Source organism: Lycium ferocissimum, chromosome 11 (genome assembly GCF_029784015.1).
Source record: "Lycium ferocissimum isolate CSIRO_LF1 chromosome 11, AGI_CSIRO_Lferr_CH_V1, whole genome shotgun sequence".
Lineage (NCBI taxonomy): Eukaryota > Viridiplantae > Streptophyta > Magnoliopsida > Solanales > Solanaceae > Lycium > Lycium ferocissimum.
Genome location: NC_081352.1, coordinates 22,307,951 through 22,331,447, shown reverse-complemented (window position 1 = coordinate 22,331,447; position 23,497 = coordinate 22,307,951). Strand labels below are relative to the sequence as shown.

The window sequence follows — 23,497 nt, the reverse complement described above, 5'->3', positions numbered from 1 at the left end:
TTGCAAGATTAATTTGCGTCCACCTAGTGTTGACACTTGTGCTTCTATTGTTCCTTTAGAGAGTGGATTTGCTTGCCTTAATTTCCATCTTTTAGTTGCAGATTCTCTCTTTAAGGATAATGATTTGTTTGATAGTGACATGATTGTTGATAATGATGTGCACAATTATATGTCTTGGGTTGGCGATAATATAGTCACATTTGGACTTCTCAAGTTCTATGGGAAGCCGCCATGGGAAAATGACCTTTTTCCTTGTGATAGAAACCTCCTCTTGAGGGATTATAACACTATGATTGAGGAAGTCATTTTATGTCGTACGTTTCTTTACCACCTTCGTGCATGTGAGTCTTGCTTTGTGCCACTACTTGAATTCATGATGGATTGTGAGTGCATGCTAAATGACTTAGGAAATGTTTTAGTCTTTAATCCCGATATCGACTTCCCTTGTCATGACTTGGTATTGAAAACATTTGTGATTGAGGATACCTTGTCCTCATTTTAAGATCTTTAGAGGGGAAGTTTTATTGGTGATCCATATTGAATCTTGGTTGTACCACAAGTTTGTGTGTCCTTGGAATGAAAGTGTGATTATTGCTTTGTGTGCTAACCCTCATGCCTTGAGGAATATGTTTTTTTCTATCTTCCCTTGGTTTTTTCAAGGTTTGGATTCGAGGACGAATCCTTTTGAAGAAAGGGAGGATAATATGATCCTAAAAGGCATAAATGGAAAAAATGGCTCAAGGATGCTAAGAAGGAGGTTGGAACCTCTTGTGGACCCACATAAGACAGCATATGGCGCTTGGAAGACAGCTGGGCAAGTGGATGAGGAGGCTACTACTCAAAGCGGCTAGGAGCGCAAAGCGGCTAGAAGCATAAATTATGGCTAAAGGGTGCAAAGCTTGGCTAAGAATCCAATTCAAGTCTAAGATTGCAAATGGAGGTCATAATTGCAATTTTTGGGATGATGGATGCAATTGAAGGCCCATGTAAGGTTATTTTCACAAAGAGCCACTTTAGGACCTTTGTTTTAAGAGCACTAGTATAAATAAGACACTTAGTCTATCATTTGCACTTAGATTGATTTTGGATGAAAACTCAAATGTTGAGAGATTGTTTAGTTAGCTTAGCTTAGTTAATGATAGATTGTTTGGTTGATTAATGCAAGTGTCATTTCCTAATTGTGAAGTGAATTGCTTTTTCCATTGAATTTCATAGGATTGCTCATTTGTGGATTTAAATTAGAGTCATCCTTTATTGAATTCAAATTTCTTAGGTTCTACAGTTGAATTCCAATTGGAATGGTTTGGGTTTCATATACCCATTCTTGTCCATAGAATCATTACTCTTAGGGTCTAGTATCTATCCTTCTATCTTCTCATCCCAATTGCCCATATCCTTTTGTTTTTCCCTTTTGTTGATTTTGATTTCTAGGGTTTCCTAAGTTGAATTTCTATCAAGGTACATTTCCAACCTTCAAAACTGTGGATGCTAAAGCCTTGAATAAGATTTCTGGACACTGGCCAAATTATTCATGATCAAGGTGTGTACTAAGGAGAATGATGAGAACAAATGTTAACAAGACAAAAAGAAGAGGCCTAGGGAAGTACAACTGTGTCTAGAGAGATACAAGGTACTTTTTCAGGAGGCTAAACAACTGCCTCCATCAAGGGAGGTATTTGATTATCACACCCCTCTAATGGAAGATAATCAACCTGTTAATTCAAGACCCTATAGGTACTACCCAATCCAGAAGGATGTAATAGAGGAAATGATGCAAGAAATGTTGAATCATGGAGCTATACAATATAGCTGCAGTTCTTATGCTTTTTGAGTGGTGCTTGTAGGGAAGAAAGATGGCTACTGGAGACTGTGCAGACATGGACCTAAATAAAGTGATCATTAAAAAAAAAATTCCCAATAACAGTCATTAAAGAGTTAATAGAAGAATTTGGAGGTTCGTAAGTGTATTCAAAGATAGTTTTAAGAGCCGAATACCATCAGATCAGGATGATACCCTCTGATATTAAACAACTTTTAAACATATTCAGGACATTATGAATACTTGGTCATGCCTTTTGGATTGACCAATGCCCCTTCTAACTTTCAAGGTCTTATGAATCACATCTTCTAGAAACAATTAAGGAAATTCATCCTGGTATTTTTTTTTAAATTTTTTTTTTATGATATCTTGGTATTTAGCAGAGACATAGAAGAGTATGTCAACACCTTAAGCTCACATTCGAACTCCTGGTTCAACTCAACTTTTTGCTAAAGAAAATGAGTATGTGGTTGCAGCAAAAGAGTTGAGTATTTAGGTCACTACATCTCTGCTAATGGGGTGGTTACTGACCCTAAAAAGGTGGAATTCATTCAGACATGACCTTTGTTTGTTACCTTTGGAAGCTAAGGGGTTTTATAGGATTAGCAGACTACTGCATGAGATTTATAAGAAGATTTGGTGTCACCAGTAAACCACTCACTGATGTGCTCAAAACATACAACGTTAAAAAACAACTAACAAAATGTGCTCATTTCATTCGTCTTTCTCATTCATATTCAGCTACCGACACTGCAAAGCTATATATGGAACACGTGTACAAACTACATGATGTACTGGAAGATATAGTAAGTGATAGGGACCCTATATTTACGAGTAAGGTTGGCAGTAATTATTTTCTATGTTGAGGGTCACTCTTAGTACTTCTACTGCCTACCATTCCCAGAGTGATGGACAAACTGAGTTAGTCAATAGATTCCTTGAGACATACCTTAAATGTTTCTACTCTAACTCTCAAACTAACTGGTTTTCTCATCTTGCAGCAGCTGAGTGGTGGCACAACATCAAATTTTATTCCTCTATACAGACTACACCCTATGAAACACTCTATGGGCAACTACATACACTACACTTTCCATATGTAGCAGGGGATTCCAGTTTAGAAGAGGTGGACAGAAGTCTCTTAACTAGAAAGTTCAAATCTCAATTGTTGCAGTATCACCTATAAAGGGATCAACAAAGGATGGTTTCTCAAGCTAATAGATATTGGTCATATAGGCAATTAAGAAAGGGGATTGAATATATTTGAAAATCCAACCATACATGCAAGTATCTATGTCAGGATTCCATTTCACTTAGCTGTCTTCCAAATACTATGGCCCTTATCAGGTGTTACAAAAATAGGAGTTGTGGTATACAAGCTATCCGTTCCTCAACAGCTTCTATTGCATTCTACATTTCATGTATCTCATCTTAAGATGTTCTATAAGATGCGTGAGGGCATTATTCACTCTCTTATCATTGATATTTCTAGCCCCTATTGACCACAACATCAGAAAATTCTGAAAAGGTGCATGATTTAGAAAGGAAATAAGGTTGTCCCTCAAGTTTTAATTCAATGGAATCAACTGCCTATTAAGCAAGCTACTTAGGAATATTATAGTGCACTCAAGGTCAGGTTTCCTTCATTCCTTCCTTAAGGTCAAGGAAGATTTTTACAAGGGGATCTGATACGTAGAAAAAAATTCTGCTTTAAAGGATTGTACCTGCTACTTGAATAAAGAGACAATGGTAGTTAAGTTAGTTAGCATTAGGAATTAGAATATCATGTTTTTCCCCACTTAAGTTTTAGAATAACTTTCAGCATTCATAATTTGTACCCCTATAGTTATTTGTCTGTTTAACCTTTTAGTCCCTGCATAGTTAGTTAGAAGTGTCAGTACAGTGACCAACTGTCAGAGCCTTGGATTCCATATATTGTACTCATTTTCAGATAAGTTAGCTATCAAAACATTGCTATCTTTTTTGTGCTGGTTTTAGCTTCTTTTTTAGCTCTTAGTTCTAGCTTAAATTCCTATTCTTCCCTGCAATTCCAGCCCTTGTATCATTCCCTAAGTTCATTAGAATTACTATAATTCCTTCTTTCTTGAATATTCCTTCTTTGTATAAAGGAACACTCCCCAATTTAAACCTTCTATACTTTTTATTTAAGAAAATGGAATTTACTTTTCTTTTTTTTTCTTTTTACAAAAATAAAGGGATTGTATGAGTTTTGTTGATTCATCGAGTACTAGTACTCAAGCATTTTATGTTTTTCTTAATTGTGTTTTACGTGTCATTTTTGAAATTTTGTAAGGTCTAAACCTTGTAACAGAAAAAAAATTCCCCCCCCCCCCCCAACCACCATTTGGAGGATCTATAGTGTTTTCACAGTGTCCCTCCAGCGTGACTCGAACACTGAACCTACTGATCGTGGGTGGAAGTGCTTTACCAATTGTGCAACACTCACTTGTCTTCATTTACTCTACTTGAGTTCGATCAAAGTAGTTACCTATGGATAAGTGTTGAGATATATTAGAATTCTTCAGAAACAAGTATAAATTTCTCGTTATTCTAACAATCATTTTGAAAGTAAATAAAAATAAGAGTCAATTCCACTTTATCCCCTTAACATTTAAGGGTCCCCCCCCCCCCCCCCAAACATGTTGAATGGGAATGATAATCCCCTTATGCAATATTTTTCGGTGAGCCTTTTTTTTTTTTTGACTAAAGATTTTTTTTTCTAGAACTAAAATATAAAAATATATAACTATTATTATTATTATTATTATTATAAATAGGTTTCTCATATATTTGCATAAACATAAGAACTCAAATGAGATGTGAATTTGTTTCATGTAACCAAGCATCTTTTCCATAACCCTCAAAAGTTTACTTGTATAAATATAATTAGACAAATATTCCATATAGGATAAAAATCGGATTAATTTTCTTTTAAAATTAAGTTCTCTACTTGGCTCATCTGAGTGATTTTGGAAATAAAAAGACATGCTTAGATAATCAATTTTATGTGAAAATTCTTGAAATGTATCTTAAATGATGGATTGCTATTACAAAAACTATTGGGTATGTTTTTGGTATTCTAACATCATTATTGAACTTATCCTAAAAAAATATTTCTTCGACAGAGCTTATGGCTCATGTTAGAAATTCATTATCTGATAATCGTTTAGAAAGTATCCAGCTGAGAATTTGAGTGTTATGGAGGAAATTATTGATAATATTAAATGGATCAATAATTCAATTTGAGTGCTTATGTTTATGCAAATATATGAGCAGTTTTTAATAATAAGAAAGAGAAATTTCTCATTTACTTCTGAAAAAGAAAGATTTTTATTTTAAAAAAAAAAAGAAAAATCTCACTGGAAAAATATTGCGTAAGGGGTTACCGTTTTCATTCAATATGTGGAGGGGGTATTATTTCTCAATCCTTAAATGTTAAGGGGGTAAAGTGGAATTGACTCTAAAAATAAAGCAATCCTCCCAAAACAGACCCAAATGATTCTCCAAAAACCTGAACTATCAAATGAAAAAACCAAAATCAGGATAGCCAAAACAAACCGATTTCTAATCCAAATGCTACCTAAGTAAAATGCCGAAAGCACGTTGTTATGCTTGTTGGAAAGTATTATTGGGTCGGGTCCACCCATAAGGGGTGCTAGATGACCCATGAGCCCATTAAATATTCCTCCACATTAAACCCTAGAGCTAGCCTATAGAATGTCACGACCCAAATCACTGGTCGTGTGGGCACCTACCCTTTTCCCACCTGGTAGGCTAACCTGTCCCTTAAAGATTCATCCAACAACATGAATAAATAATAAGAGCAATAGAAGTCCAAAATCATAGATGATTAGAAATGCGGAAAATACAATAACTACCCAAGGAATCTGGTCTGAATAGTACAAGGGCTTCTAAGTATACAACTTGAATAAAAGTTACAACCACAACCTGGATACAACTTCTGTTTAAAATGAGAATTAAACAGAAAAGTTTAGATGAACTCCATGAGATCCTTGAAGGCTAACCGAATCTCGCTCATGTACCTGGAACAACTCTACACCCCAAAAAGGTGTAGCAAGAGTAGTATCAGTACAAGCATAACAAAAGTAGTATCAGTACAAGCACTATGTACTGGTAGGTATCATAGGCCGATAACATTTAGCTAACATATATAAAGAATGAAACTGAAGAATAGACATGCTCGGAATTAAGTACAAACACCACACAGTCCAAGAACAACAACTCAAGTATAGAAGTATCACGTCGGAATCTATGAAGTACGAGAATGAAGTAATCACTAACCACATCCACGTAAGACTTGCAGTAATGTGAACCACACTAAATCTCAGTCCTCGAATCCATCAAGTGTCTAGGTAACTGATTAACAACCACGCCGCATCTCAAATGAATCAACAACTAAGAAATCGAGGCTGAACGCACCATGCATGTCACGACCCAACCGGAGGGCCATGATGGGCACCCGAATCTATCCAATCGGGCACCTTTCATCATACTTCTACAACCATAGCTAGATAGGCCATATGGCCTACTCATAATCTCTATGCATCAATAACACAATTTCCAGCGGGCTAAGACACTTTTATATCAACATCAACACTATGCCCATATATATACACAAGCAGACGAGGCTAACAAAATGATATACAAATATATGAGCCGACAAGGCTAAGAGATATATAGCTATAAACAACTGTCTACGAGCCTCTAGAAAGAGTATGTAACATCGCAAAGATGGGACAGGACCCCTCCATGCCCATATATATACACAAAATAATAGTACCAGCAGGTGCGGCTCTGGATCAAATGGAGTTTCTCCAAGCAATCTCTGGATAAGCAGCCTAAGGATCAAGTCTATCTCCATGTCTACCTGCGGGCATGACGCAGCATCCATAAACAAAAGGACGTCAGTACGAACAATGTACTGAGTATGTAAGGCATAATCAATAACATAATGGAAACATGAAGGATTACATGAGATAGAAGAGTCATGAGATAAAAGGGCAATTTATACCTCTAGGGACGTTCATTATGTTTACTTACCCTTTTTCTAATGGGAACCTTCCATGACATACACATACATATATAGTAGTACCATACCCGACCATAGAGGTTCGGTGTCACACATACCCGACCATAATAAGGCTCGGTACCCGGCCCTACCAAGGCTCAGTGTTCTCCGTACCCAACTGCAGTGGTGCGCGCGATAGATATCATACCCGGCTATATAAGCTCGGTGTTTTTAATAGTCATACTTATATATATATATATATATATATATATATATATATATATATATATATATATATATATATATATATATATATATATATATATATATAACAATCAAATAACCTTAACCATATGCAAAAGATGTAAGAACTTACTTTAATCACTCAAGAACAAGTCTTGGATCAATTTATTCCACCAAAGTGAAAAACCCTAACATCAACACCCAAGGAAAAATTGAGTTCCACAAGCCATAGCAAGCTTCTTAGCACTTGAATCTCTTAATTCTCTTGGATTCACTTGATTTTTCTTGGTTTTTGGCTTGGATTGGTTTATGAACTTATAGAGAGGGTTTTGGAGAGCTCAATGGTCTGATTTGGGGAAATAATGTGGCCAAATGAAATGAAACAAAATATATAAAGTGTGACTTAAAAACCCGTCGGGCAATCCTGCGCCCACTTTGACGGACCGTCAAAATTCCTACAGTCCGTCAAAGTGCACCGTCAAAGTGTCCAACCCAACATGGCTCCTTTGTGACCATTATATGATGGTGCTCCACCATTTGATAGGCCGTTACATGTTATACGGTCCGTCAAATGGTCCGTCAAAGTGCCATCTTCCGATAAGTTGCTCCTTTCGATTCGTTTGACTCTCAATCCTTATGGAACCTTCTTGGAACTTGTGTAACACTTTGTTAACCATATAAGGGCCTTATAGCTTCTCCCCAAGTCGTTACCAAACAAAGTACAACTCAATTGTCGTTAAATCATCCCTAACATGGCTTACATTGTACTTCCCTTGATGAACTCAATTCCACCGATTCATATGACTTCAAAAACTTACAGTACATGCTTAAAGTTATCAAATACCCTCCTTAATCTAATAAGGAATTCATGTCCACTTTAGGCTTACATTAGTCTACTCATGATGCAACAACCCGAAACTCCAAGATGTAATAATGCAATACAATAGATACAATAACCAGAATCAGATTTGTGAATGGATGTAATATAAATGCATGTGAGATGCAATGCAATGCACTGGCCAACTGTCTCATATTGTAAACACATGCTACAGACAGAATACCTCCACATCTAGATAGTCATGACCCATGGGAGACCCGCGAAGTCCATGTATCGCTCTCACGATCCCGACAAAGACCTCATGCAACGGACACTTTCACAATCCCAGCGAAGACTTCGGGTATCGAAAATTCTCACGATCCCGGCGAAGACCTAGCGCATCGGACACTCATCTCTCTTTTACACTCTCTGGCAAAGACCTCGGAGGCTACACTCTCTCACTTATCATAATTTCCAATCATAATTCATAACAAATCATCATATGAAATAAGAATGTATGCCATGCATGATATCAATTACATTGGTCATAAAGTACACTTCACAATTTCAAGCCATTTTCATTATCCTTCCATTTTCGATGATAAGTGAGATATCAAGAGAGAGATGAATGCAAATACAAGTCACAAACATAGCAAATATGGCGACAAACCTACATAACACCTTATGCAACCAACCTAATTGGATTTCACCTCCACACTACTAGCCATTCCACACACAGCCCAGAGATGGCTATTATATCAAGTATGTCCAAAGAATCACGGATGTTTCCTTCTGACTTATCATCATCAACACCAATCACAGGTAATATCAATGCATCATGGAAATGAGGATGAATGCAATGCAAAATAACAATATCAAGTGAATCATATCAATCCCAGTTGTGCCACACATGGACACATATCACAATATCAATATCAAGTCAAGTCTTTTCCTCTATCCTTGATAATTTCAAGATAAATGAGAGACAACCGTATCATAATCACAATATGGCAACTAAGTACAAGTCCAGTATGACACACATGGAAACAAGCCAATAAATCACAAAAAGGCAACGAACCCCCAAATTAGTCAACAATACCAACCTAAGAATATCCATCCCAAGTTCATACTCGAAGGTGTAATATGCTTTATTCGACAATAACTAACTCTGCATATGCTTCGCTAACCGAAGTCTAACCAGAAAGTAAGCCGTAACATACCTCGCTGGAGCCACGAACAATCAAATCTGAGCCTTGCCCTTCCGAAGAGCCTCCAAGTACTCAAAGTCTAGCCATTATCGAATTCTAAGTTAGAAACGAGAAATAACGATACCTATAATACTATACATTCGTTCGAATCAAATTCAACTTAGTAAAAGAGGGAAACTGGCCCACAAGGTTAAAAAGGGTTATTTCAAAGATGGAATAGGTAACTCAACGTTCTAGCAGTTCAATTCTACTCCCTAATTGCTACATTAACCTAAGTATTGATTAATTTCATCATTCAAGCAAAACTCCCAATTTTGGGTATAAACCCTAACTTTCAATCTTTTAATTTCTCAATTAGAATGGAAGATTCAAGCCTATTGGTTACTATTTCATCAAATTCCATGCTTAGATTAGTCAATCCATCAACAAATCTCGTATTGAAAGACTAAATATCAAATAATACAGTAAATATCAAAACCCATCTTCTTCTTTTGGTTCTCTAGATTTTCTACCATAAATTCAAGCTTAGGAAAGGTAATTAACAGAAATCAAGGTTAGAAAGACTTACCCCAAGGAGAATCCACCTAGAACCTCTTCAAACCGCCTTACAAACACTTAGGAGAAACAATATTTGGAATGGGAAATGAAAGGGTTTCACCAAGCATTAAATAGAATCTATTTTTGTGCTTTCCGCTGTAGTGGTAAGTGATCCGCAACAGCAAATCTGTCACCATGATCCTGATCTCTACAGAACACCCGCTCTAGTGAAACTCCATCCGCTGGAGCGAATTTCATAAGGATCCAACTAACTCGTGCCAATAGACTAGGCCTCGCCAAAGGGGGTCCGATGTGGCGCACGATAGCTCACCCCAGTGAGACATCAGACACTAGCCATTTGCTGGTTTTCCACCAACTTCTTCCTAAAACCTGACAATCACCCGAGATAATCCAGATGCAAACCAGACATGTAAACATACATAAAAACATGCTGCGGACTCATTCGTGCTCTCAACATTTCTAACGGAGGTCTATTTGACCTAGTCAACACCCAATGGCCAAAGACCAACTTTCCAACCAATAATCCAAAACTTTCTTGAGTCCCTCGGGAGCCAAACTGCATATCCCACCAAGTCATAATCGTATCCGAACCTCTAGGAATTGATAGTTCCTTGAAAAAGGTTCGTTTACACAAAAGTCAACTATCGGTCAAATGTTATTCACTTTAAGGCTCTATTTCTCATAAGTCATCATAAAACTTGCCTGTTTACCTCGAGAACCTGCCACCCATCCTCGAAGGTCAAAATCATAGTAATAGGGCTTTGGTAAGGATCAACTGGGGTAAATAGATCAAAAGCACTATAACGACCAAACAGGTCGTTACCTCTTTAAAACTATTTTGAGTGTTTAAGAAAAGTTAATCTATCCTATAGAGACGTCTGGATAGGGTTTACACATAATAGCTATCTCTGAATTAGAAGGGACATCTAGGCTGTGGAAACATGGGGATTCATCCGCTTTGTCAAGATTCCCGATGACACGAGTCGTGGTTGCTCAAGATCCGCTTCTGCTATAGAGAAACTCGTAAGTCTCCTAACTAGTATTAACGCGTCAAATACTACATTGGCATCAGAGCCATAGGATAGTGTTCCGATTGAAGACATGATTGCATGCAATACATGAAAATTAGGGTTTTTATGAATAATCCTGAATCTTAATTGCATTATTCCATGTCTCTAAATGCATAGTTTTTGCATGAAACCTTGGGACTTTTATAGATCTCATAGAGATATTTCCGTTGATATGTGGGTCATATTTTTTGGCCTTGTCGTTTGTGAGATATTGAATTTTAAAGTTTTAGGGTTTACTTATTTTTAACCCCAAAAATTCAATAAACTCAGTTTTATGCAATTTTTGTACGAATTAAGTAGGGTAATTTGTTACCCATATATTTTTGAGCAAAAATATATAATCAATTATGATTTTCATCGACAATTTGGGTCAAATTTTTATAAAAAATGGTTTAGGGTTTGTCTGAAGGAAAAACCATTAATTTTGATCGTGTGGATCAACTTTTTGAAAGTTTTTTTGTGCAATTAGTTGTACATATCAGTCCTAAAACATGTTTAGGATTAAAATATATAAATAATTTTCAGAGAATATTGGTCGTAAAATACATTTTTGGTCGGAATATTCACGCGACCCACCCAAAAAAAAGGCTATTGTTTTTGCGTTTTTTGGCATGTTCTTTGATGACTTTTTTGGCAATAGCTGCTTGAAATCAATCCTAAAATATGTTTGGGACAAAATTGTGTTTTGAATGAATATAAATGGCCAAAATTGGGTGAAAATGAGAATCGGTGCTGAACCCGTTTTACAGTTAACTGGGTCAAATTGACCTATCTAGAGGAGGAAGATGACCAGCCTAGGTGGCTGGACGAAACCCACTCTCGGCTAAAACACATTTCTGGAGAGTGTGGTTAACCCCGATATAAGAATTTGATGATTCTTTTTTGGTTTTGCTCGAAATTAAATTTCTAATTTTTTAATATTTTTGAAATAATTTTTGGACACTAGAAAATATTTTTCCCGTAATTAATACCTTTCTAAAAATGGTTAATTCCCTATTAATTAATTTATGTGGTATTTGTCAAAAATGAAAATATGAAAAATTATTTTATGATGCATTGAACATGTCTATGTTACTCACTCTCTTTAAAGCTTTATGGAAAATTAAAAAAAAAAATCCTATTTTCTAATTGAAAATAGGTATAAATGTTGGTTTTCTCCTCGATTGTTCTTGAAGAAGTATGAAAATTAATTTTTAAGATCTAATTAAATTATTCTATTAATATATAGATATATCTAGAATAAGATCTGAATTTTTCTATGTGGTGTATATGTTTTTATGGATATACCAATTATTTAATCAAGAAATAAAAATATTTATTGAAATATTTGGTGACTTAACTTGAGTTGATATGGTTATTTTATATGGTTATTTTACATTTAACATCTATCCTTAGACGATGATTAGGAACGTAGTGAACTTTTGCTAAAGTTACATTTATGTGTATGCAAAAACATTAAACATGTGTGCTTTTATGCTAATTGTCAAAATTTATGGTTTACAAATATGTAGAATTTTGTGTTCCATAAATATCATGTCTACTGCTTTAAAGGATATCTTTGTAGAGCTTATCAAAAGTGAAAAGCGCAACGGTACTAATTATAAAATATTAAAATGTAATATGTGTTGGAAGAACTTTTTTTTTTTTAATTGTAAATAATGTCATGGACAAAGCTTATAATGCTTGGAAAAAAAAAATTCCTGGCTTGCATTATGTTGTTGAGCTGTGAAGAGGTCACAAAGAATTTTACTCATAAGATTACCAAAACTCTGTAGGATGCTCTCGAATATAAGTGTGGTAGCACTACAGTTACCAAACTTAAGGTCATAATTCGACTAATGAGCACCAAATTCGAGCGATTATCCGTTTCTTGCCTCAAATTTAGGAGAATATGAAGATGCACCTGACTCGTAATAAATGTAATAGTACATTTTATGATATGCAAAACACCTAGAGTTAGAAGAGGAGCAGCATGAAGCTGCCAAATAAGGTGTAAAAGTGCACAAAATAATTTCTAGCTCAATAAATGGTTACAGATGAAAAATCAGAGGAAACTGAAAATTTAAGGCTCAACCAAATAAGAATCCTAAAATGATAACCAACAAGATGATAGAAAGTGAAAAAAAAAAATTGTGACTAAAGTGAAATACTTCAATTGTGATCACAAGGGTCACCATGGTAGTGATTTCACTAAGCCTAATAAAGCACTTCATAATGAGTCTAAAAAGGTACTTCATGTTCCTTACGCTAGTAATATATGTGTTGCTAGTTTTTTTTTTTCTTTTTTCTTTCCTAAGACTAATCCTTCATCGTAATTGACTTAGGAGTTGTGTACCACATTGTGAGGAAAATGAAGCCTTTGTGGAATTTCAATGGGTCCCACATGTGTAATGTGGGTATATATACGAAACGACATTAAGGTTGTTAAGAGGATCATATCATGTGAATTAGTTTTACGTGAAAATCGAGACTTTATCCTACATAATACTTTAATTACTCCTTAAACTTTCAATGATATTGCTTTGTGTTGGTCTATTATATTTAGGTTTCAATTGTAATTTTCATGACATTAAGGCATAGGAGCAACTTATTTTGGTTCTAAATTTATCAAAAATGATTTTATCTTTAATAGATTTAGGATATTAGTTCCTTAATCCAATTGTTAGCTTTCCCAATTGCCTTATCATATAATCACAAGGATGATGTGAAATTTGGCGTGCTAGATGGTCATATGGACCTATGATTTGTGGATAAGTCCACTTATAACTAATATCTAGTTTGAAAAGCTAATAGAAAATCATTTAATAACGCCACCAAGACTGATTATTCATTGCCTGAGATTCATTCTAAAGTTGCATTTCCGTGAATGTGAAAATGTTGAAAAGAGCTTCTAATTTCATCATATTAATAGATAAAATTACTCGTTTTGTTGATGTCCATTTGATGTCACATACTCTAAGGCAACAAGTTGTTTTAAGAAGTATGTGAAAAAGATGAGAAATCAATTGGACAAATCAATAAAAGTATTGAGAACCAGTCGATCGAGGCCACGAATACGTCTTGGACCCGTTAAGCGAGTTTTTGATTATGAAAGTGTAATTGTTAATAAGTGGACTATTCCAATATCACAATAAAAGTTGTTGTATAAAATGCTCCTTGAAATGATTAGATCAATAATGGCGCAAGTTAGTTACATGTTTCCTATTGGAGATGTTTTGCACTAATTTGTTGCCTACGTTCTTAATCGTGTGCCAGCGGAATCAGTTACATCTACACCATATGCGTTATGGAGTAATAGAAATATCAAGTATTTTGTGAGATCTCTGTGATGCACATCTTATGTATATAATTTTTTCTCATGGCATATTGGACCCAAGAGGAAGCAAAAATGTCTATATGAAATACTGTAAATTACGTATTTATGGAGCTATATCACAGTGGGAGCATTACTGAATTTGACTAAAGAAATTTCACATTTTTAGAGAATGAATAACCCAGAAGGGCGAGATAAGTTAGGATTTGTCTCCTTATGAACCTAAGGACTAAGATCAAATACGATCCCGTCATTCGAGTGAGAGATTTTTAAGTGATGAAGGATTAATTTCTCATTTAGATCAATCTTCATCATCAGATGCGAATGGAAGTGATCCTTCTCCGAGTGGAAGCGACAATAATCTTCTTATTCCAAATGGGAGTGAGATAAATGTTGTTCCAACAAGGAGCGAGATGAATAGTTCTGGTCCAAGTAGGAGCAAAATTGATCCAAATGGGATCAATATGAGATTCTATGAATCTCAGTCAAGATATAGTGCTCCTATGAGGTGGAAATGAGCCAAGAGTTAGTTCTTTTATGCCCTTCAAATAATAAAATGAATAAATGCAATGGAAGAATAAATGGAGTCTAGTAGAATCAACCTAGTTTAAGAACTAGAAAAGAATACAAAACTATAGAAACCAAATGGGTTCCCAAAGTTAAGCACAAGGTTTGTAACACAGTTGAGATATGTGGCTCGACTTGTTGTTAAGGTGTATATGTAACAGGAGTGATTGACTATAACGAGACTTTCTCACCTATTATGCGGAATCACATCTACTTGTCTAGCTTTTGCTATAGTTGCTAGCTTGGATTTATAATTTCATCAAACAGATGTAAAGATTGTCTTTCTCGATGGAGAACCAAGTGAAGAACTTGTGTGAAAATACTTGAAAACTTCATCCAAAGGGCGACAAACATATGGTTTGTAGACTTTTGTAGTCTTGTTATGGCCACGGACAATCTTCAAGGGAGTGGTATATACGTCTTTTTTTTTAGTGTGGTCAATTCTATTGACTTCATAATGATTCACAAGGGATTATTGCATTTATACTAAAAGATCTATGAGCAACTTATGTCATTATTTGTTGATGACATATTGATAGCAAAAAAAAAAAAAAAAAAAAAAAAAAAATTGGAGTATATAAACAAGGTAAATGCCTTGTTACCGTCTCACTTGGATATGATAGATATGGGTAAAGATGCACATATTCTCGAAATAATGATTTTGAGAAAATATTTAAAGAAATTGTTCTTTAAATGATTAACTTGCTAAATCGTGATCCTATCAAAACTCCAATGAACAAAGACAGTGCCTTGTATGCTAGACTGTGTTTCTAAGAGTCCAAAAGAAGATGAACAAATAAGTAAAGTTCCTTATGCTATGTACGGTTGGTAGTCTTATGCAAGATATGTTTGCTAGACTTGATATTTGTTCCGCAATTGGCTTGTAAACAATTATGAAACCAACTTAAATCCATCACATTGAAAATACAGTTAAAATGAATCATGATGTACCATATGGGAACTTCTAATTATTTGATTTTCCATAAGAGCATGACATGGGACTGAGGGTATACAATGATGTTGATTGTAGAGGAGATATGGACAAGAGTAGGTTCATCTCAGAATGTGTTCTACGCTCTACAATAATGACATATCATAGATAATGAAAGACAATCATGTGAGTTTTATTCATGATGAGAGTTGAGCTTGTGGCTCTCTCCTCAGTAGCACAATTGTAACGATCTGCTTGGTCGTTATGCATGTTTTGACCTTTCTACCCTTGCTAATACTTTCCCGAGGTTAGAAATGGGTGGACCTAAATAATTTGGTCGTGTCGTATCTTGTGGTTTGTGACTTATAAGTGACTCTGTGATGTGTTTTTAACTTGGTTTGTTGGTGGCATATGTTCATAGGACCTCAGAATGATTTTGAGAGACTAATTATAAAAAGTGGTGAAATTTCAAGCTCACTAGCCAAAAAATTCCTCGTTGCAGCGAAGAATCTTTCTTTGCAGTGAGATCGTTGCAGCGAGAAAGGCGTTCTCGCTGCAACGAAGGGGGAGATTTTCCCAGGTTTCGTTGCAGTGAAGAGCCTGTTTGCTCGCTGCAACGAGTCCATTGCAGCAAAACCATGGTCACTGCAACGAAGGTCACTTAAGTTTAATGACGAGTTTAAGTAGTTATTTCGTGCCCACACTTCCCATAATCCCAAAAATAGTTCCCAAAAGCATATAGGCGACTTTCTAAGTCTAGGACATCATTCTCCATCAAAGGTAAGCCTTAATTACTAACTTTCTTCGCATGATGTTCTTGTTTGATTCTTGTTTCAATCAAAGGACATTTAATGGGAATTGAAGGGTAGAACACAAATACCAATAAAACCCTAGAATATTAATGGGTATTGTTTATTGTTGTTTAATCATCCAAGAGTAGAGATTATCACTTCATAGAATGAGAACTCGGTATTCAATGATGGAAATTATTTGTTGAGACCTAGGGTTCCAATAAAAATGGGAACTTTGGCTAAAACCATATTGTTTGGGTTGAACTGATTATAGAACCCATAAATTGAGTTAATACTCCATTACTTACTTAAGCATTATGATTTCTAGACTTTGCATGTTCTGAGGCATTGCGAAAGAGAAAGGCTGTTATGGAGTGATTTTGTTGCTCAAATATGCTTGAGGTAGGTTAAGGCTGTTATGGAGTGATTTCGTTGCTCAAATATGCTTGAGGTAGGTTACGGTTTACTTGAGTTAGACTTTGATTAGTTGATTGTATATGTCATAGAATTTATGGGAGAAAGCATGTCTAGGTCTTCAAACTTAGAGTTTGGTGTTCGTTGTTAGTTGTATGATTTAATTGTGTGAAGTGATTCTCTATTGTTAAGGTTGATAAACTTGAATTGTATTCCTGAGATTATTGAAAGGGAGGTGTTCATATATACCCTTCAGAGAGGAATTGATGATAGCGACATATTATATTATTAGTGAGCAGATTATTGTGAGTCTTATTGTAGCTTGTGTTATTTGATTATACCTCATTGGTGTTGACTTGACAGGTGTATTTGAGTTATTCTTGTGATGTGATTATGAGGCATTTATTGATGATGATTGAGATGGAACATATACATCTCCTACGACACATTTGACAAGGGGTGACGATGTAACCTAGTTATGAACTCGTGGTCCGAGGTTCATTCCGGAACGAGTGGTACATGGACACCATGGGTACCCTTCAGGCTATGGCTATTTGGAAAAAACAATACCATTTAGCATGTGCATACAGATATGTGACAGAGCTGGAAACCTTTTTGTTTATTTTGCTACTTACGGCTTGAGCATTGGTGTTTCATTGTTAATAATTGATGAGTGATTTTGAAAGAGGATTATTTAAGAATATTTATTGTGATTCACGTTTGTTGTGCCTGTTTGCCTATTCCATTGATTTTATGTGTGTATGCATGACACTAATCTTAGTCGGCCTATGATACCTACCAATACTTGTTGTTTTTACTGACCTACACTTGCTATGCTTTTTTTGTGAGTGCAAATTTTAAGCGTAAACCTCTTCTAGACCTCGCATCTAGTAAGGTTATTCGTTACCAAGATCAGAGGGTGAGCTCTTATCTGTGCCATGCTTCCTGAAGATATTTCTTTATTAAGATGTCTATATTTCATCCCATTTAGACAGTATCTATTCTTTTTAGACATTATTGGTTAGAGTCCATGTACGGTGACTTTCAGATTTTGGGGATGTAATAGTTAGATTTTCTCACTTGCTATTTTATTTATTTTGTTGTCAGACATTTTATTTCATTATTCGAGAGTAATGGTTATTGATTGGTTTAAGTAATTGAAATTGGCTTGATAATGGGTTGAGGGATTGGTTCGCCCACTATAGGACTAGTGTGGGTGCCACTCACGTCTGTTTGGGATGTGAAAAAGTTGGTATCAGAGCTTTAGGTTCTTGCTCTCGTTGTACAAGGACATGTCTAATAGAGTCCTGCAGATCGGTACAGAGACGTCAGCACTTATTTCGGGAGGCTATGGGACACTAGAAAGCTTCAATTTCTCTCTTTCTTTCGTACTACTTGATTCCAATTGGTATTTGGATGATTTAAATTGGTATCTGCCTTTTCTTTCTATTCTCTCACAAATGGTAAGGACTCGTATGGTAGCAGCAGCTAACGAGGTACCCTCGTCGGCCGTTGGGGTCGTAGCTCATGGGGAGGCCAGGTCGCTGGGGCCACAGCTCGTGAAGGAAGGGGCCAAGCCAGGGGCCATGATCGTGGTAGAGGCAGGGGAGCAATAGCACCAGCCAGGGGCGGGGCGCCTGCGGCTGGTCAGCAACGCGCTGAGTCCCCTGAGCCTCAAGTTGTTCGGGATGAGGCAGCCAAGTTCGCAGCAGCATCAGCTCAGCCGGATAATATTGCTACTTCAATGCTATCAGATGTTATGGTACCAGTGCTGAACCTGTTGAATGTCTTAGCAGAGGCAAGTGTGCTACCGACAGCCGCAGGTAATCAGGGTGCGAGAGTAGATGGTGTGACTCAGGCTCCAGTTCAGGCTCTAAGGGCAAAGAATACCGCAGCTGTGGCTCCACGTTTAGATGAGGCCCCAGGACCTAGTTATTTCCTGGGCCAGTGGGAGGACCGGTGATGATAGGTGACAAACATGATTTGATTTGGACGTTCACTAAGATGAAGCCTCCAAAGTTCTTTGGTACTAAGGCAGAGGGTGCCTATGAGTTCATTATTAATTGCCGCAAGAGGATCCATAAGATGGGGGCAGTTGAGAATTATGAAGTAGCGTTTGTGACATTTCAGCTCATGGGAGATGCCAAGTTATGGTGGAGGGTGTTTATAGAGTGTAGGGCAACCAATTTGCCTCCGTTGACTTGGACTCAGTTCTACCAGATTTTTCTTGAGAAGTATGTTCCTCATACCTTTAGGGACAGAAGGAGTAATGAGTTCAGTAATATTGAGCAGGGTAACTCCTCTGTCGCTGCTTTCGAGTTCCGATTTCACTCTTTGGCTCGTTATGCTCTCTAGCTTTTGCCTACTGAGGAAGAGAGGGTTACTCGTTTTGTAAAGGGGTTGAATACTTCCTTTCAGTTGTCGGCTCTTCAGCTGGTGACCAGGGATTATTCTTTTCAGGAGGTGGTGGACCATGTGAAGACCATTGAGGGTGTCCGTCAGGATGAATACAACAAATATGCAGAGAAAAAGGCCCGAAATTGTGGTAATTTCAGTGGTACACTTTCTAAGGGACAGGGATCCCAGAGTTACTCAGGTCTTCAGGTTCAACAGATTATGCCGGCTTCGGTTGGAGGCTCATCTGGAGTCGTTGAGTACTCTATTAGCCAGGCAGGGGACTCTCAGTCCCGAGTTCTAGATCAGGGAGGTTTTTCAACTTCTTCGGTGTCAGTTCAGAGGCCCACTCTTGATCGTACCTGGTTTAGGTGTGGCAAGTAGAGGTACAGCAAGAGGTTTTGTCCTAGATTAAGGCAGAGTAACTAGAGTGACCAGTTTTAGGCTCCCAGGACCCCAATTGCTCCGATTAGAGAAGGGGGATCTTTTGGTGGGAACCGTGCTCAGACTGGGCAAGGTGATCACACGACAGGTAGAGGTGGCGCTCATCCCAACAGGGGCGGCTATCAGTCTGGTAGGGGTGGTGCTCAGATAGTTCAGGGGGACCATGGAGGTTCTCAGGCTAGTGATGGGCGTCACCATTGCTATGCCATGCCAGGCAAGCTAGAGGCTTAGGGCTCAGATGCAATGATCACAGGTACTATCTCAGTTTGTCACCGGCAGGCTTCTGCACTATTTGATCTGGGCTCCATATTTTCTTATGTGTCTACTTACTTTTCTAGGGCTTTTTATGCGACTTGTGACTTGCTTAATATTCATATTCTTATGTCTACTCCGATCGGAGATTCTGTGGTTGTAGGTAATGTGTTTCAATCTTGCACTGTTACAATTATGAGTTATGGTACCTGGGTAGACTTAATAATTTTAGACATGGTAGATTTCGTTGTTATTCTGGGTATGAGTTAGCTATCTCCCTACCATGCGATCCTAGACTGTCACGCTAAAACCGTCACCTAGCTATGCCTGGGATACCTAGACTTGAGTGGAAAGAAAACCTTAATCCCTCCCCAAAGAAAATTATCTCTTATGTTCGTGCTAAGAAACTCGTTGAGAGGGGGTGTTTGGCTTATTTGGTACATATTCGTGATACTGATCTTTGAATTCAACCACTTGAGTCTATTCCTGTAGTTTGTGAGTTCGCAGAGGTGTTTCCTGCGAACTTATCCGGTATGCCACTAGACCGTGATATTGATTTATGCATTGACTTAGAGCCAGGGACTCGCCCTATTTCTATCCCTTCATATCGTATGACTCTAGCAGAGTTGAGGGAATTGAAAGAACAGCTTCGGGACCTTCTCAGTAAGGGTTTTATTCATCCGAGTGTCTCTCTATGGGGCGCTTTTGTGCTTTTTATGAAAAAGAAGGATGGGACTATGCGGATATGCATTGATTACCGCCAGTTAAATAAAGTCACTATACGGAATAAATATGTTATTCCTCGCATTGATGATATGTTTGACCAGCTTCAGGGAGCATGTGTGTTCTCTAAAATTGATTTGAGATTGGGCTACTATCAGTTAAAGCTTCGGGCTGAGGATATCCCTAAGAGAGCTTTTCAGACTAGATACGGACATTAAGAATTTCTTGTCATGTCTTTTCGGGCTCACTAATGCCCCTGCTGCTTTTATGGATTTTATGAACCGAATTTTTAAGCCATTCCTAGATTCTTTTGTTATTGTATTTATTGATGATATATTGATTTATTCAAAGATCAGGGAAGATCATGAAAAATATCTGAGAGTTGTCCTTGGATTATTGAGGGATAGGGAGTTATATGCTAAATTCCCTAAGTGTGAATTTTGGCTTGATTCAGTGTCGTTCTTGGGGCATGTGGTTTTGAAAGAGGGGATTATGGTTGATCCCACAAAGATTACAGCCGTCAGAGATTGGGCTAGGCCCACATCAGTGACAAAAATCCCCAGCTTCGTGGGTTTAGCTAGTTACTACCGTTGGTTTGTGAAGGGGTTTGCTTCCATTGTATCATACTTGACCTGTTTGACGTAGAAAGAGGTACCATTTTAGTGGTCCTATGAGTGTGAAGAGAGATTTCAAAAGCTCAATACTTTGTTAAACACAACACCAATTCTTGCTTTGCCCGTGGAGAGTAAAGATTATGTGGTTTATTGTGAAGCTTCCCGTTCGGGATTGGGTGTTGCGTTGATGTAGGATAAGAGAGTGATTGCCTATGCTTCTAGGCAATTGAAGATTCATGAAAAGAATTATCCTACTCATGACTTAGAGTTGGCAGCAGTGGTATTTGCATTGAAGATTTGGATGCACTATCTTTATGGTATCCATTGTGAAATATTCACTGATCATCATAGCCTGCAACATATGTTTACTTAGCGGGATTTAAACTCTAGGCAGCGGAGATGGATGGAATTGTTGAAGGATTATGATATTACTATTTTATATCATCCTGGCAAGGCAAACGTAGTGGCGGATGCCTTGAGCAGGAAGTCAGCTAGTATGAGCAGCTTGGGTCGTTTGATCACTTCAGAGCGTCCGTTGGCCATGGAGGTTTAGACTCTGACTAACAGTTTGGTGCGACTTGATTTATCCGATTCTAGCAGAGTGTTGGCTTTTATTGAGGTGAGGTCATCTCTTCTAGATCAGATTAAGGCAAAACAATATGATGATTCGGGTTTATGCAAAATTCGGGACAAGGTAATGAGTGGTGAGGCCAAGGAGGCCATGATTGCTGAAGAAGGCGTGTTGAGAATTAAGGGGCGCGTGTGCGTTCCTCAAGTAGGTAACTTGATTCAGACGATTTTAGAGGAGTCCTACAGTTCTATATATTCTATTCGTACTATTACTACGAAGATGTACCGTGATCTGAGACAACATTACTGGTGGGCTAGGATGAAGCGTGATATGGCTGATTATGTTTCCAAGTGTTTAAATTGTCATCAGGTTAAGTACGAACACCAAAGACCCGGCGGTACTTTTCAGAGGATACCCATCCCTGAATGGAAGTCGAAGAGGATAGCCATGGATTTTGTGGTGGGTCTTCCAAAGACCTTGGGTAAGTTTGATTCGATCTGGGTCGTTGTCGACTGATTGACTAAGTCTGCACATTTTATTCCGGTCCAGCTTATTTATAATGCCAAGAAGTTAGCCAAGATCTACATTCAGGAGATTGTTAGACTGCATGGAGTTTCTATTTCCATCATATCCGATAGGGCACGACGTTTACATCGCGGTTTTGGAAGTATTTGCATTTGGAATTGGGTACTAGGTTGGACCTTAGTACAGTTTTCCAACCCCAGACAGATGGTCAGTCCGAGCGGACGATTCAGGTCCTTGAAGACATGCTTCGTGCGTGTGTGATTGATTTCGGTGGCCATTGGGACTGGTTTTTACCATCGGCGGAGCTCTCTTATAATAATAGTTATCATTCGAGTATTGATATGTCTCCGTTTGAGGCCCTTTATGGGAGAAAGTGTAGATCACCTATTAGGTGGTTTGATGCGTTCGAGGTAAGACTTTGGGGCACTGATATGTTGAGAGAGTCTCTAAATAAGGTCAAAGTGATTCAAGAAAAGCTCTTAGCAACTCATAGTAAGCCGAAAGAGTATGCGGATCGAACGGTCCGGGATCTTAAGTTTATGGTGGGGGGAACAAGTATTGTTGAAGGTCTCACCCATGAAGGGTGTAATGAGATTTGGGAAGAAAGGTAAGCTTAGTCCTAGATATATTGGCCCGTTTAAGAATCTCGATCGTGTGGGGGAGGTCGTATGAGTTAGCTTTACCCCTAGGTTTGTCCCGTGTTCATCCGGTGTTTTATGTCTCTATCTTTGAAAAGGTATCATAGTGATGGGTCCTATATCATTCGTTGGGATTCGATGTTTTTAGATGAGAATTTGTCCAATGAGGAAGAGCATGTTGCTATATTAGATAGAAAGGTGCGTCAGTTGAGGTTGAAAGAAATCACGGCAGTTAAGGTCCAGTGGAAGAATCATCCTGTTGAGGAAGCCACTTGGGAGACCGAATTCGATATGCGTAATAAGTATCCCTATATTTTCGCTGAGTGAGGTGCTTTTCCCTTGTTTCCTTCCCTCTTGTTCGTTCGGGGACAAACAGTTGTTCAATTGGTATCTGATGTAACGACCCGCTTGGTCGTTATACGTGTTTTGACCTTTCTACCCTTGCTAGTACTTTTTCGAGGTTAGAAATGAGCGGACCTAAATAATTTGGTCGTGTCGTATGTTGTGGTTTGTGACTTATAAGTGACTCTATGATGTGTTTTTAAATTGGTTTGT

The 23,497-nt window shown here is 37.6% G+C and overlaps 1 protein-coding gene across 1 annotated transcript; it reads left to right on the top strand.

Annotated features, from left to right (window-relative positions):
• Window positions 1-18,785: 18,785 nt before the first annotated feature.
• On the top strand, window positions 18,786-23,269 carry LOC132038125 (uncharacterized). The gene is made up of 7 exons (XM_059428848.1): window positions 18,786-19,118; window positions 19,200-19,546; window positions 19,649-19,833; window positions 20,364-20,711; window positions 21,049-21,187; window positions 21,806-21,987; window positions 23,091-23,269. Exons 1-7 carry the CDS (start codon window positions 18,786-18,788, stop codon window positions 23,267-23,269), a joined length of 1,713 nt encoding a protein of 570 aa, XP_059284831.1.
• The last annotated feature ends 228 nt before the right edge of the window (window positions 23,270-23,497 follow it).

Bases quoted from the DNA above. Each gene is read 5' to 3' on its own strand.
- LOC132038125 (XM_059428848.1), top strand. From the start codon at position 18,786: ATGAAGCCTCCAAAGTTCTTTGGTACTAAGGCAGAGGGTGCCTATGAG. The intron at 19,834-20,363 runs GCAAGCTAGAGG...CTATTCCTGTAG, and splicing joins CCATTGCTATGCCATGCCAG to TTTGTGAGTTCGCAGAGGTG. The intron at 20,712-21,048 runs GTGTGTTCTCTA...GGCTTGATTCAG, and splicing joins TGACCAGCTTCAGGGAGCAT to TGTCGTTCTTGGGGCATGTG.